Consider the following 15,162-nt stretch of genomic DNA (forward strand, 5'->3'; position numbering starts at 1 on the left):
TATTGTGAGTGTCTGTGTGTGTGTTATTGTGAGAGTGTCTGTGTGTGTGTTATTGTGAGAGTGTCTGTGTGTGTGTTATTGTGAGAGTGTCTGTGTGTGTGTTATTGTGAGAGTGTCTGTGTGTGTGTGTTATTGTGAGAGTGTCTGTGTGTGTGTTATTGTGAGAGTGTCTGTTTGTGTGTTATTGTGAGAGTGTCTGTGTGTGTGTTATTGTGAGAGTGTCTGTGTGTGTGTTATTGTGAGAGTGTCTGTGTGTGTGTTATTGTGAGAGTGTCTGTGTGTGTGTGTTATTGTGAGAGTGTCTGTGTGTGTGTTATTGTGAGAGTGTCTGTGTGTGTGTTATTGTGAGAGTGTCTGTGTGTGTGTTATTGTGAGAGTGTCTGTGTGTGTGTTATTGTGAGAGTGTCTGTGTGTGTGTTATTGTGAGAGTGTCTGTGTGTGTGTTATTGTGAGAGTGTCTGTGTGTGTGTGTTATTGTGAGAGTGTCTGTGTGTGTGTTATTGTGAGAGTGTCTGTGTGTGTGTGTTATTGTGAGAGTGTCTGTGTGTGTGTTATTGTGAGAGTGTCTGTGTGTGTGTTATTGTGAGAGTGTCTGTGTGTGTGTTATTGTGAGAGTGTCTGTGTGTGTGTTATTGTGAGAGTGTCTGTGTGTGTGTTATTGTGAGTGTCTGTGTGTGTGTTATTGTGAGAGTGTCTGTGTGTGTGTTATTGTGAGAGTGTCTGTGTGTTATTGTGAGAGTGTCTGTGTGTGTGTTATTGTGAGAGTGTCTGTGTGTGTGTTATTGTGAGAGTGTCTGTGTGTGTGTTATTGTGAGAGTGTCTGTGTGTGTGTTATTGTGAGAGTGTCTGTGTGTGTGTTATTGTGAGAGTGTCTGTGTGTGTGTTATTGTGAGAGTGTCTGTGTGTGTGTTATTGTGAGAGTGTCTGTGTGTGTGTTATTGTGAGAGTGTCTGTTTGTGTGTTATTGTGAGAGTGTCTGTGTGTGTGTTATTGTGAGATTGTCTGTGTGTGTGTTATTGTGAGAGTGTCTGTGTGTGTGTTATTGTGAGAGTGTCTGTGTGTGTGTTATTGTGAGAGTGTCTGTGTGTGTGTTATTGTGAGAGTGTCTGTGTGTGGCTCTTTGATGGAGAAGCTGTCCACTCCCTGCAGTGTGTCCCCTCACCGTGGCTCTTTAACAGAGAAGCTGTCCACTCCCAGTACAGCCCCCAGTGGGTCGTCAGCACAGTGCACTAGGTGTTGCTGCTTCATGTCATAAAGCTGCTTCTTCATGATGTACTGCCCCAGGTAGAATATCACCTGACAATAGACAGCACAGGGGTCAGAGGTCAACACCACAGCATAACACACAAGAGGAGAGAGAGCGTAACAGGGGTGCTGCCAGAGGTCAAGAGGAGAGAGAGCGTAACAGGGGTGCTGCCAGAGGTCAAGAGGAGAGAGAGCGTAACAGGGGTGCTGCCAGAGGTCAAGAGGAGAGAGAGCGTAACAGGGATGCTGCCAGAGGTCAAGAGGAGAGAGAGCGTAACAGGGGTGCTGCCAGAGGTCAAGAGGAGAGAGAGCGTAACAGGGGTGCTGCCAGAGGTCAAGAGGAGAGAGAGCGTAACAGGGGTGCTGCCAGAGGTCAAGAGGAGAGAGAGCGTAACAGGGGTGCTGCCAGAGGTCAAGAGGAGAGAGAGCGTAACAGGGGTGCTGCCAGAGGTCAAGAGGAGAGAGAGCGTAACAGGGGTGCTGCCAGAGGTCAAGAGGAGAGAGAGCGTAACAGGGGTGCTGCCAGAGGTCAAAAGGAGAGAGAGCGTAACAGGGGTGCTGCCAGAGGTCAAGAGGAGAGAGAGCGTAACAGGGGTGCTGCCAGAGGTCAAGAGGAGAGAGAGCGTAACAGGGGTGCTGCCAGAGGTCAAGAGTAGAAGTCTGGGAATGTCTCAGGATAAGACCGCACCATCAATAGTTCTGTCCCAGTCTAGTTGATACTCTCCATATACTGATCCAGGCAGTTCTGTCTCAGTCTAGTCGATACCCTCTCTCCATATACTGATCCAGCCAGTTCTGTCCCAGTCTAGTCGATACACCTCATCCCATACTGATCCAGGCAGTTCTGTCCCAGTCTAGTCGATACACCTCATCCCATACTGATCCAGACAGTTCTGTCCCAGTCTAGTCGATACCCTCCCTCCATATACTGATCCAGGCAGTTCTGTCCCAGTCTAGTTGATACACCTCATCCCATACTGATCCAGGCAGTTCTGTCTCAGTCTAGTCGATACCCTCTCTCCATATACTGATCCAGGCAGTTCTGTCCCAGTCTAGTCGATACACCTCATCCCATACTGATCCAGGCAGTTCTGTCCCAGTCTAGTCGATACACCTCATCCCATACTGATCCAGCCAGTTCTGTCCCAGTCTAGTTGATACCCTCCCTCCATATACTGATCCAGACAGTTCTGTCCCAGTCTAGTCGATACCCTCTCTCCATATACTGATCCAGGCAGTTCTGTCCCAGTCTAGTCGTTACTCTCCATATACTGATCCAGCCAGTTCTGTCCCAGTCTAGTTGATACACCTCATCCCATACTGATCCAGACAACTCAATAAGAGTATTCTGGGTCCCATTTTAGACAGGCAACTGATAAGACACATGATCACTGTACTGAGTAGAAATATATGACTCCATCCCATATACTTCTCTAGCTGACAGGAGGCTATTGTGATTGATCACTGCCACGAAGGCATCAGTTCCTTATCATAAAAGCAGATTACACAGACTGTAAACATATTCTCCAGCAATCAATGTGGACCAGTTAAACACTCAACACCCTATAAACTAAAGCATCAATGCAGCCTCTCAGTCTGAGATAACTGTCTCCCTGATGAACAACAGAGAGGAAGGAGTCCCAGACTAGTTTGACATTCCAGAGGTCCATTTGAACCCCAGTGAGTCAGAGAGGAAGGAGTCCCAGACTAGTTTGACATCCCAGAGGTCCATTTGAACCCCAGTGAGTCAGAGAGGAAGGAGTCCCAGACTAGTTTGACATTCCAGAGGTCCATTTGAACCCCAGTGAGTCAGAGAGGAAGGAGTCCCAGACTAGTTTGACATCCCAGAGGTCCATTTGAACCCCAGTGAGTCAGAGAGGAAGGAGTCCCAGACTAGTTTGACATTCCAGAGGTCCATTTGAACCCCAGTGAGTCAGAGAGGAAGGAGTCCCAGACTAGTTTGACATTCCAGAGGTCCATTTGAACCCCAGTGAGTCAGAGAGGAAGGAGTCCCAGACTAGTTTGACATCCCAGAGGTCCATTTGAACCCCAGTGAGTCAGAGGAAGGAGTCCCAGACTAGTTTGACATCCCAGAGGTCCATTTGAACCCCAGTGAGTCAGAGAGGAAGGAGTCCCAGACTAGTTTGACATCCCAGAGGTCCATTTGAACCCCAGTGAGTCAGAGAGGAAGGAGTCCCAGACTAGTTTGACATCCCAGAGGTCCATTTGAACCCCAGTGAGTCAGAGAGGAAGGAGTCCCAGACTAGTTTGACATTCCAGAGGTCCATTTGAACCCCAGTGAGTCAGAGAGGAAGTCAAGAGGTGACTGAATGTTCTAACATTCTAACTAAGATAAACACCAATCTCTCTCTCTGACTCAGACTTCCTCACAGACAGATAGACCCCCTGACAATTCTCCCCAAAGCTGTGTGACATGTCTTCAAAACCAAGGGGACCTGCTAGCCAATCATAGCTCACCATTTATGTTTAAAATAAGTAAATGACAGTGCATTTGTATTCTAGTTTAGCAGATGCTCTTATCTAGAGTGACAATCAGTTCATTCAACTAAAGTAGGTAAAACAGTATATCAACAGGAAAAACAACAGAACCAAGACAAAAGCCTTTATATTTTTTGAGAGCATCTACTGTATGTAGTACTTAGTTGATGAAAGCGACAACCAATAGTGAAACTAGTGTAAATCTAACTATGTGGAGAAGAATCCAGAGGCAACACCTACACAACTTCTATACCAGTAGTTTGGCTGCTAACAACACATGAAGAGTAACTATTCCTTCCTTAGAAATGAACTAATATCCACTATTCTAGGAGTAAACTAAGATATACTGCAATTGGAAATTCACAACATCAAATATTTAACTTAATTAAAATATGAGACTAGAAAATATTATGGAAACTGAAAAGTCTGGGATATAATGTCCATTGAGGGTCTTAACGGTTTTCATCTGTCTGCTTCACGCAAACAATAAGTTGATTAACTAAAGTTGAGCCAAAGACGTGTGGTTTCTATATCAGCAGGGTACAGGCAACAAAGACAGCCAGCTGTCAAGTCACTTCATACCTCTTTCATGGTGAAAACGTCTTTGTCTGCACCTGCCTGCTGTAATAAGATGTGCAGTTTCTCTTTTGGTCGTACCTGGGAAAAAATAGCACATAAAACAAAAACGTTATTTTAGATTCAATGTCATTGTAAACAAATATGATGTAAAATGTGTGATAGAGAGAGAGAGGGAGAGCTATTTAAGTTAATACTTACAAGTTTCTCATTGTCCAACGTATTTATTTGGGAACCAGTTATATGCCATTCTGACATTCTCTCACAATTCTCTGCCATTCTGTCTTTCACCTGGTGAAGAGTAGAGCAAAAAATACATTTAAAATGTCAAAGTTAACATGCAATGCCTTATAAAAGTATACAATTACATACACGTCAAGACAAGCTTTGGAAGACAGAAACAAGCTTACCTATCTAAATAAATAGAAGTACTAAAGAGTAGACGTCCCTTATATACACACACACACACATCTCTATAATACACCCTTCATATTCTGTACATAAAGTGCTTCAGCTCGGATGCTAGCAGTAGGAACCACTTCCCCGTCTCCCCGGGATTTAAATAGGCTCGGAAAGACATGTCAGGGCTAGCATTGCTCCGGCTGTTGACGCCGGTGTAGGGCTAGCAGTAGGAACCACTTCCCCGTCTCCCCGGGATTTAAATAGGCTCGGAAAGACATGTCAGGGCTAGCATTGCTCCGGCTGTTGACGCCGGTGTAGGGCTAGCAGTAGGAACCACTTCCCCGTCTCCCCGGGATTTAAATAGGCTCGGAAAGACATGTCAGGGCTAGCATTGCTCCGGCTGTTGACGCCGGTGTAGGGCTAGCAGTAGGAACCACTTCCCCGTCTCCCCGGGATTTAAATAGGCTCGGAAAGACATGTCAGGGCTAGCATTGCTCCGGCTGTTGACGCCGGTGTAGGGCTAGCAGTAGGAACCACTTCCCCGTCTCCCCGGGATTTAAATAGGCTCGGAAAGACATGTCAGGGCTAGCATTGCTCCGGCTGTTGACGCCGGTGTAGGGCTAGCAGTAGGAACCACTTCCCCGTCTCCCCGGGATTTAAATAGGCTCGGAAAGACATGTCAGGGCTAGCATTGCTCCGGCTGTTGACGCCGGTGTAGGGCTAGCAGTAGGAACCACTTCCCCGTCTCCCCGGGATTTAAATAGGCTCGGAAAGACATGTCAGGGCTAGCATTGCTCCGGCTGTTGACGCCGGTGTAGGGCTAGCAGTAGGAACCACTTCCCCGTCTCCCCGGGATTTAAATAGGCTCGGAAAGACATGTCAGGGCTAGCATTGCTCCGGCTGTTGACGCCGGTGTAGGGCTAGCAGTAGGAACCACTTCCCCGTCTCCCCGGGATTTAAATAGGCTCGGAAAGACATGTCAGGGCTAGCATTGCTCCGGCTGTTGACGCCGGTGTAGGGCTAGCAGTAGGAACCACTTCCCCGTCTCCCCGGGATTTAAATAGGCTCGGAAAGACATGTCAGGGCTAGCATTGCTCCGGCTGTTGACGCCGGTGTAGGGCTAGCAGTAGGAACCACTTCCCCGTCTCCCCGGGATTTAAATAGACTCGGAAAGACATGTCAGGGCTAGCATTGCTCCGGCTGTTGACGCCGGTGTAGGGCTAGCAGTAGGAATCACTTCCCCGTTTCCCCGGGATTTAAATAGGCTCGGAAAGACATGTCAGGGCTAGCATTGCTCCGGCTGTTGACGCCGGTGTAGGGCTGAAGCCAGATTACTAACCTCCCTTGACATGTCGAAGCATGACGAGCACACCGCTTTGAGTCACCCACCTAGCGGCCACCCTGCGTCTGTGCACCCCCCTCCACCCTTAGTGCCGAGTTGGATATGCCCGGCATGTCCCAGTTTACTACAGCTCCGCATTATGTAATAATCAGCTGTCAGACTGGAATGGTTGCTTTGTAGGTTCCTGGACTCTTATCTTCCATTTTGTTTTCGATCTTAAAAAATTAGTGTAGGAAATAGGGATTTGGTTAAAGAATCTGGCAATGTCTGTATATATATTTATTTTTTAAAGAAGTGAATGTCCAGGGTTTTCAATAACAAAATCTGGTCACTTATTTCCTTTCACATATTTCTTATTTTCATCCAAATTATTCCAACGGAAAAAATGGTATTTGGGTAAGAAAGGGCTATAAAAAACTGATGCAACTTAAATATATTAATTTAATGAGGGGATTTAATTAAATATTTTAGCACACATGCAGGCTTATAGCTTGACAAAACAGATGAAAAGGAACTGGCTTTTCTAGCTAGCTTGTAAACCAATTCAAGTTACACTAGCAATTTTATTTTCCAATGCATGTAACATTGGGTTAACCACAGTGTATTGATGTATTCTGAATCAAAGACATGTTTACCAATTATGCTAAACTTATTAGCTAGCTTGCCAACATAGCTAGCATCGTTAGCATCGCTAGCACGCTAACCCTTAGCTAGCACGCTAACCCTTAGCTAGCACGCTAACCCTTAGCTAGCACGCTAACCCTTAGCTAGCACGCTAACCCTTAGCTAGCAGTAAATAAGTATAGCGTAGAATCCCGTATTATCGGCATATTCAACAGCGTTTAAGAAATATATTACCTTCAACAGTGTTATCTTGTGATCAAGCCTTCAATGTTTTGTGATTATTGGTGTCGTAAAAATGTTAGCTAACGGGTTAGCAATTAGCAAGTTTGACATTTCATTGGAAATACTACTGTTGTCAGCTTTTGATAAGCTGTTTAGCAAAAAAATACGTCCCGTATTATCGGCATACGGCCCCCAGTTATTGGCCACCTTACTATTTTGTTCAATTACAAGATATATCCGTTTAATTTTGTTGAAAAAAGAGACACCAACCACGTACCCGAAGTGTTTACTAGATAGTTGACTAGTTGGCTAGTCTCCAGGTAAAAAATAATGACTTGCCTGTCAACTTTTCATTGCGTAGCCCGGTGCGCCCTCTTGTGGACTCATAAAAAATGGTTCTTCACCAACATATTCCGTGTTGTAACCAAATGAAATATGAGTATTAATAATTTACATCAAATACACTTTAATTTCAGTTATGTGCATTAACATAAAACAATGAAAACACTGTTGGAGTTTGTGTTGCAGAGGTGCACTTGGAAAGTAAAGGAAGAAATACACAAGATGGGTTCAATAAATATATATATTATATTTTAGACATTTATTTTTTTGAACAAATAAATAATTTCATATGAACACAAACAAAACAAACAATTAAATCTCGACCTCCATCCCTATATTGTCACAAAAATCACAATAAAAATCCAGCTCCACCGCTACCTCTGGATCCCACTGCACACACCTGCAGTGGAACCAGTGCTGGCAAAAGTCACAGCACACCCATGGCACCTCGGATCTACACTCCTGAGAGGAGCTTGCAGGCGGATCACGCTCCCCGCAGCGAGCACAGCAGGTGGTGTCTTCTTTTATAAAAAATTAAATAATAATACAAATTGATTAATATGGTTTTGTAAAATGTAGAAGTTCTTCAACAACAATAGTAATTGATACAACTGAGAGAGCGAGAAAAACAGATTATGAAGTACCTGAGAGTGGTGCCATGGGTGGTGTGACAGATGTGACCGGTGTAGCTTTTCTCTTCCTTTTCTGTGCTGCAGTTTGAGAAAAAGTGGTGTTAGAGAGCATGTTGCATGAAAACCCTTTTCAACTTTTTTACATCAATGCCTCTGGAGGAAGCTGCAGAGGTTTTGGAGGAGGCGGAGATGACTTGAGGGCTGGTGCTATTTACTGTAGATATATAAAGATATATATATATATTTTTTTTACATTGCTGTTTTATAAAACAGATAACAAACAGTCATTTTTTCGTAATTTTAACATGGGTTTACCTGTGGAGGTGGTGGTATTCAAATTTCGGGGGGCAGGGACATCAGACGAGGCTGCTATGGTGGTGTGACCAGGGGAGACGGAGGAGGCAGTTGGTCCAGAGGAGGCCGTGTTGGTGGTGACAGACATGGGGGGTGGTGTGCATCGTGGTGGTGGTGGACAAAACCGCCGACGATGGCTTGGAGGAGCTGGTGTTTGTAATGGTGGGGTTGAGGGGCCGACGATGGTGTGGCCGGGGGAGTAGGCATGTGGCCTTCTTCTGCAGCTGGGGACTCCGGCGGCTCCTACAGGTGTTGCACACTGGGAGGCACTGGCAGTGGTGATGCAGCTGTCAGGAGTGGTTCCAGCAGGGGGTCCAGCAGAGGCGATGGCGTCAATGGTCTCATCCATGGCAGCCCTCTCCTGTGCCCTCTGTGTTCTGAGGGCTGCCCGACGCTCTTTCTCCTCTGCCTCGGCCCTCTCCTTCTCACCCCTCTCCTGCCACTGGCGCGTGTATTCCTCCCCGGTGAGGCATGTGGCGACCACAGGGAGTCTTCTGTATCGGTCCAGCCGATACTTCAGGACAGTAAGGATGTGCCCCAGGTCCTTCGCTATCAGCCCCCCCTCTATTAGGGGGTGCTCTTCTAGAGCTAGGGATAGGACTGGAGCAGCGGCTGGGACTGGGGCAGGGGCTGAGGGTCCTCCTGTGGTCGCTGGGGAGGAGGTGCTGATGGATGGCACATTGCTACTGGTTCCAGTAGAGGCGGTGTTGGGACCCGGTAGGGTCCGAGACGGCATTAAACGGGACCCATCAATGGCTGAAGGGTCAAAAGGGAAGAGGCCACACTTCTTAAACCCTTCCACCACATAGCGCATGTCCTTGCATCGCTGGTACGGGTAGCGGAATACTCTGGCAAATTCTGATTTGTTTACCATGTAGGAGTGGTCAAAATGGCTAAGGTCTCCAGCTACCTTGGAGAACTCAGCCTTTAAAGGGCCAAAGTATGCCACGTCCAGCGGCTGCAGGACATGGGTGCAGTGTGGTGGAAGACAAAGAAGTATAACCCCTTCCCTTAGTGCCACCGCGAGCACTTCCGGGTCCATGTGGCTCTTGTGCCCATCAAAGAGGAGAAGGAGAGGGCGCTCTTTCACTGCATACTTAATGAAGTGCTGAAACCACTTCCTGAACAGGTCCCCGTCAATGTAGCCACTGCTTGACCGTCCATACAAGGCTTGGGGGGGGCCTCCCAGTGTGTAGTGGCCACCGGGGAAACACTTGGGGTAGATGATAAACGGGGGGATGTCCTCCCCAGTTGCATTGAAGCAGGCCAGCACTGTGATGTGCTCCTTGGTCCCCGGAGCCTGCTGGTACACGTGTTTTGCGCCCCGGGGAGCCAGCACTTTGTGCCTGCTCTGGTCGCTACGAAACCCAGACTCATCGCAGTTATAGATTTGTCTGGGTTTCTCCCTCAACCCACTCTCCTCCAAGTGCTTCTCATAAGAAGTGAAGAAGGTGTCCATCGTCGGACGTGTGGCACACTCAGCTCTCCCCCTGTCCAGGGTGTCCGGCCTCCTCATGCTTAGGTTCTTGTGCCTCCTCCTGAACATTTCCCACCACCTCTTCCCCAGTGGTGGGATTGTTTCCCCTGGGTGCCGAAACCTACAATAGAATAGAATATATAATTGTCCATCCAGGATGAAAATGTTTGTTTTGGCATCACCATACACATCCACATTTACATCACACACATTGATAACAGTCAGTCCAGCATTCTACATACATAAACACATAGAACACCAAATACCTGCGGATTTTGTCTGCGTATTTCATCAGCCTCTGTCTGGTGAAGGGGAACCCATGGCTGGCGCAGTAGATACAGTACTGCACCAGAGACTTTTCATCCTCTGGTGCAAGCAATGTGGGTGGTCCACTGCGACAACCATGGGTCACCCGGCCGCTCAGCCTGTCCGCCAGGGTCTGCCGAGGTACACCATGCACCTTGGTAGATAAGAAAAGAAAACTGTTACTAGCAGATAAAATTCACATACATATGGTAATCTCCTAAAAACAAAAGATGCCTAACCTTGGCAGCCTGGCGGATAGCCATCCCTGCCCCGCAGTCCTCCATGGCATGGAACATGTCCACCTCACTCCATTGCTTCCTCTTGACTTTCTCCATGCTGCAGTGGTAAATACATGTAGCTAAATAACTTGGCATACTATACACATTTTAGAAAGATAACTCAATCTGAATATGTATAAACATTTACATTTCAAAGCTAAGGCATTGAAAGGTGAGTGGAACAAAAAGCTTACAGCACCTGTTATTCCCAGGCGGTCTCCTATCCAAGTACTAACCAGGCCCAATCCTGCTTTGCTTCCGAGATCAGACGAGATCAGGCATATTCAGGATGGTATGGCCGTAAGCGCAGGTACAACTCCTAGTACACTATATAAAGACATTAACAAAATTTACCATCGATTCGAATTTCCGTGTAACTTAATGAACCGACTAAAAACAAAGGCTGAATGTACTGCCTATATTTTGAGGGAAACGCACTGTCTATTATTTAAATTGACCAGGGCAGGGCAGCACATACAAACTGTATTTAGTCCAATAAAAATACAGGATATTATTAGGGTGATAAATAAAAGGCAGTTGCTCCATGATACATGTATTTTGAGGGAAACGCACTGACTATTATTTAATTTGATCAGGGCATGACAGGGCAGCACATACAAACTGCATTTAGTCCAATAAAATACATGATATTATTAGGGTGATAAATAAAAGGCAGTTGCTCCATGACACAAGAGCACTTTCTAGTGGAACAAAAAGCTTACAGCACCTGGTATTCCCAGGAGGTCTCCAATCCAAGTACTAACCAGGCCCAATCCTGCGTAGGTTCCGAGATCAGACGAGATCTGGTGTATTCAGGCTGGTATGGCCGTAAGCGAGTAAACAACTCTTGGTACACTATATAAAGACATTAACAAAATTTACCAGCGATTCGAATTTCCGTGCATCTTAATGAACCGACTAATAACAAAGGCTGAATGTACTGCCTATATTTTGAGGGAAACGCTTTGTCTATTATTTAATTTGACCAGGGCAGGGCAGCACATACAAACTGCATTTAGTCAAATAAAAATACATGATATTATTAGGGTGATAAATAAAAGGCAGTTGCTCCATGATACATGTATTTTGAGGGAAACGCACTGACCATTATTTAATTTGATCAGGGCAGGGCAGGGCAGCACATACAAACTGCATTTAGTCCAATAAAAGACATGATATTATTAGGGTGATAAATAAAAGGCAGTTGCTCCATGACACAAGAGCACTCTCTAGTGGAACAAAAAGCTTACAGCACCTGGTATTCCCAGGCGGTCTCCAATACAAATACTAACCAGGCCAGATCCTGCTTAGCTTCCGAGATCGGACGAAATCAGGCATATTCAGGATGGTATGGCCGTAAGCGCAGGAACAACTCTTGGTACACTATATAAAGAAATAAACAAAATGTATCAGTGATTCGTATTTCCATGCAAGTTAATGAACAGACAAAAAACAAAGGCTGAATGTACTGCCTATATTTTTAGGGAAACGCACTGTCTATTATTTAATTTGATCAGGTTAGGACAGCACATACAAACTGCATTTAGTCCAATAAAAATACAGGATATTATTAGGGTGATAAATAAAAGGCAGTTGCTCCATGACACAAGAGCACTCTCTAGTGGAACAAAAAGCTTACAGCACCTGGTATTCCCAGGCGGTCTCCCATCCAAGTACTAACCAGGCACAATCCTGCTTACCTTCCGAGATCAGATGAGATCGGGTGTATTCAGTCAACACAGCAGCCATTGCTAGCTAGCCAACACTACCAGCTAGCTGTACTGTAGTAGCTAAATACAATATCTTTGTGCTAGCTAGCCAACGTTTAATTATTGCTGCGTTATGAAAGAACTAGACACGGACACAAATTATCTGTTTAGTGTGTTAACACACTATTGGTAGTTTGTTGTAACCAAGTATTGGTGCTAAACTGTGTGTTATTGGATGCTAGCATGCTAGTTAGCTATGGCGTCATTGTTAGCTAGCTGAATAAAGTAAGTTGAGTCTATTCCTTGAAACATTGAACCGCTGTAGTTTACAACAATTCTAATTTCTAAAGTGGAAGTTGGGAGAGTTTTATTCGGGTGGTTCACTGAAACAATTATAGTTTCTGAGGTGGAAGTTGGGAGAGTTATATTTGGGAGTTTTTTGGTGAGGGAGGCCCTGCTCTCTCCTTTCCCAGATGTTTAGTTAATTTCATTCCGATCTCCTCTGCATTATTGTAGCCATCTGCTACAGCCTGTCAACTATGCCTCTGCCTATCCCTGTTCTCTCCTCTCCGCACAGGCTACACAAACGCCTCACACCGCATGGCTGCTGCCTCTCTAACCTGGTGGTCCCTGCACGCACCACACACCTGGAGTTCCAGGTCTAAGGCAGCCTCTGGAACTGCCGTTCTGCTGCCAACAAGGCTGACTTCATCCCAGCCTATGCTACCCTCCAGTCCCTCGACTTCCTGGCGCTGACGGAAACATGGATTACCACTGAAAACACTGCTACTCCTACTGCTCTCTCCTCGTCTGACCATGTGTTCTCGCATACCCCGAGAGCATCTGGTCAGAGGGGTGGTGGCACAGGAATCCTCATCCCTCCCAAGTGGTCATTCTCAATTTTTCCCCTAACCCATCTGTCTATCTCCTCATTTCAATTCCACGCTGTCACAGTCACTAGCCCATTTAAGCTTAATATCCTTGTCATCTATCGCCCTCCAGGTTTCCTTGGAGAGTTCATCAATGAGCTTGACGCCTTGATAAGTTGCTTTCCTGAGGATGGCTCACCCCTCACAGTTTTGGGGGATTTCAACCTCCCTACGTCTACATTTGACTCATTTCTCTCTGCCTCCTTCTTTCCAATCCTCTCCTCTTTTGACCTCACCCTCTCACCGTCCCCCCCCTACTCACAAGGCAGGCAATACGCTTGACTTCATCTTTACTAGATGCTGCTCTTCTACTAATCTCACTGCAACTCCCCTCCATGTCTCCGACCACTACTTTGTATCCTTTTCTCTCTCGCTCTCCTCCAACACTACTCACTCTGCCCCTACACAGATGGTAATGCGCCGCCGCAACCTTCGCTCTCTCTCTCCCACTACTCTCTCCTCTTCCATCCTATCATCTCTTCCCTCTGCTAAATCCTTCTCCCTCCAATCTCCTGATTCTGCCTCCTCAACCGTCCTCTCCTCCCTTTCTGCATCCTTTGACTCCCTGTGTCCCCTATCCTCCCGGCCGGCTCGGTCCTCCCCTCCAGCTCCGTGGCTTGATGACTCATTGCGAGCTCACAGAACAGAGAAAACTAAACTCCCTGCCGACCTGGCATCTTTTCACTCCCTCCTCTCTACATTTTCTATATCTGTTTCTGCTGCTAAGGCCACTTTCTACCACTCTAAATTTCAAGCATCTGCCTCTAACCCTAGGAAGCTCTTTGCCACATTCTCCTCACTGTTGAATCCTCCCCCCCACCACCCCCCCTCCTCCCTCTCTGTGGATGACTTCGTCAACCACTTTGAAAAGAAGGTTGACGACATCCGATCCTCGTTTGTTAAGTCTAATGACACTGCTGGTCCTGCTCACACTGCCCTACCCTATGCTTTGACTTCTTTCTCCCCTCTCTCTCCAGATAAAATTTTGCGACTTGTGACTGCAGGCCGCCCAACAACCTGCCCGCTTGACCCCATCCCCTCCTCTCTTCTCCAGACCATCTCCGGTGACCTTCTCCCCTACCTCACCTCGCTGATCAACTCATCCTTGACCGCTGGCTATGTCCCTTCCGTCTTCAAGAGAGCGAGAGTTGCACCCCTTCTCAAAAAACCAACACTCGATCCCACTGATGTCAACAACTACAGACCAGTATCCCTTCTTTCTTTTCTTTCCAAAACTATTGAGCGTGCCATCTTTAGCCAACTCTCTTGCTTTCTCTCTCAGAATGACCTTCTTGATCCAAACCAGTCAGGTTTCAGGACTGGTCATTCAACTGAGACTGCTCTTCTCTGTGTCACGGAGGCTCTCCGCATTGCTAAAGCTAACTCTCTCTCCTCTGCTCTTGTCCTTCTAGACCTGTCTGCTGCCTTTGATACTGTGAACCATCAGATCCTCCTCTCCACACTCTCCGAGCTGGGTATCTCCGGTGCGGCTCACTCCTGGATTGCGTCCTACCTGACCGGTCGCTCCTACCAAGTTGCGTGGTGAGAAGCTGTCTCCGCACCACGTGCTCTCACCACTGGTGTCCCCCAGGGCTCAGTTCTAGGCCCTCTCCTATTCTTCCTATACACCAAGTCACTTGGCTCTGTCATATCCTCACATGGCCTCTCCTATCATTGCTACGTTGACGATACACAACTAATCTTCTCCTTTCCCCCTTCTGATAACCAGGTGGCGAATCGCATCTCTGCATGTCTGGCAGACATATCAGTATGGATGACGGATCACCACCTCAAGCTGAACCCTGGCAAGACGGAGCTGCTCTTCCTCCCGGGGAAGGAATGCCCGTTCCATGATCTCGCCATCACGGTTGACAACTCCGTTGTGTCCTCCTCCCAGAGTGCGAAGAGCCTTGGCGTGACCCTGGACAACACCCTGTCGTTCTCCGCTAACATCAAGGAGGTGACCCGATCCTGCAGGTTCATGCTCTACAACATTCGGAGAGTACGACCCTGCCTTACACAGGAAGCGGCACAGGTCCTAATCCAGGCACTTGTCATCTCCCGTCTGGATTACTGCAACTCGCATTTGGCTGGGCTCCCTGCCTGTGCCATTAAACCCCTACAACTCATCCAGAATGCCGCAGCCCGTCTGGTGTTCAACCTTCCCAAGTTCTCTCACGTCACCCCGCTCCTCCGCACACTCCACTGGCTTCCAGTTGAAGCTC

At 46.9% G+C, this 15,162-nt stretch overlaps 3 protein-coding genes across 4 annotated transcripts; all 3 read right to left on the reverse strand.

Moving 5' to 3' along the window:
• Window positions 1-1,162: 1,162 nt before the first annotated feature.
• On the reverse strand, window positions 1,163-7,214 carry LOC311116694 (E3 ubiquitin-protein ligase Mdm2-like; the record flags this gene model as incomplete). The annotated part of the gene is made up of 4 exons (XM_084191741.1): window positions 6,923-7,214; window positions 4,522-4,611; window positions 4,327-4,401; window positions 1,163-1,296 (listed from the first exon to the last, which is right to left on the reverse strand). Coding segments are annotated over exons 2-4 (287 nt in total), but the record flags the coding sequence as incomplete, so codon positions are not given.
• A 265-nt stretch (window positions 7,215-7,479) lies between these two features.
• Window positions 7,480-9,062, reverse strand: LOC311116693 (uncharacterized protein). 2 transcript variants are annotated; one of them, XM_084191740.1, is made up of 3 exons: window positions 8,200-9,062; window positions 7,897-7,962; window positions 7,480-7,770 (listed from the first exon to the last, which is right to left on the reverse strand). In XM_084191740.1, the coding sequence occupies exons 1-3, from the start codon at window positions 9,050-9,052 to the stop codon at window positions 7,565-7,567; spliced, it is 1,125 nt and encodes a 374-aa protein (XP_084047866.1). In that variant the 5' UTR covers window positions 9,053-9,062; the 3' UTR covers window positions 7,480-7,564. The 2 variants fall into 2 exon arrangements, with proteins under 2 accessions (XP_084047866.1, XP_084047865.1); XM_084191739.1 differs by having other exon boundaries at window positions 7,480-7,773.
• A 187-nt stretch (window positions 9,063-9,249) lies between these two features.
• Window positions 9,250-10,694, reverse strand: LOC311116696 (uncharacterized protein; the record flags this gene model as incomplete). Its single annotated transcript, XM_084191742.1, has 5 exons — window positions 10,499-10,694; window positions 10,261-10,357; window positions 9,982-10,175; window positions 9,585-9,836; window positions 9,250-9,286 (listed from the first exon to the last, which is right to left on the reverse strand). The coding sequence occupies exons 2-5, from the start codon at window positions 10,354-10,356 to the stop codon at window positions 9,250-9,252; spliced, it is 579 nt and encodes a 192-aa protein (XP_084047868.1). The 5' UTR covers window position 10,357; window positions 10,499-10,694.
• Window positions 10,695-15,162: the final 4,468 nt, after the last annotated feature.

This window comes from Coregonus lavaretus (genome assembly GCF_964263955.1).
Source record: "Coregonus lavaretus genome assembly, contig: HAP1_SCAFFOLD_706, whole genome shotgun sequence".
NCBI lineage: Eukaryota > Metazoa > Chordata > Actinopteri > Salmoniformes > Salmonidae > Coregonus > Coregonus lavaretus.

Bases quoted from the DNA above. Each gene is read 5' to 3' on its own strand.
- LOC311116693 (XM_084191739.1), bottom strand. From the start codon at position 9,052: ATGCGCTATGTGGTGGAAGGGTTTAAGAAGTGTGGCCTCTTCCCTTTT. The intron at 7,963-8,199 runs GTAAACCCATGT...CTCAAACTGCAG, and splicing joins GAATACCACCACCTCCACAG to CACAGAAAAGGAAGAGAAAA. The intron at 7,774-7,896 runs GTACTTCATAAT...TTTTTATAAAAG, and splicing joins ACCCATGGCACCACTCTCAG to AAGACACCACCTGCTGTGCT.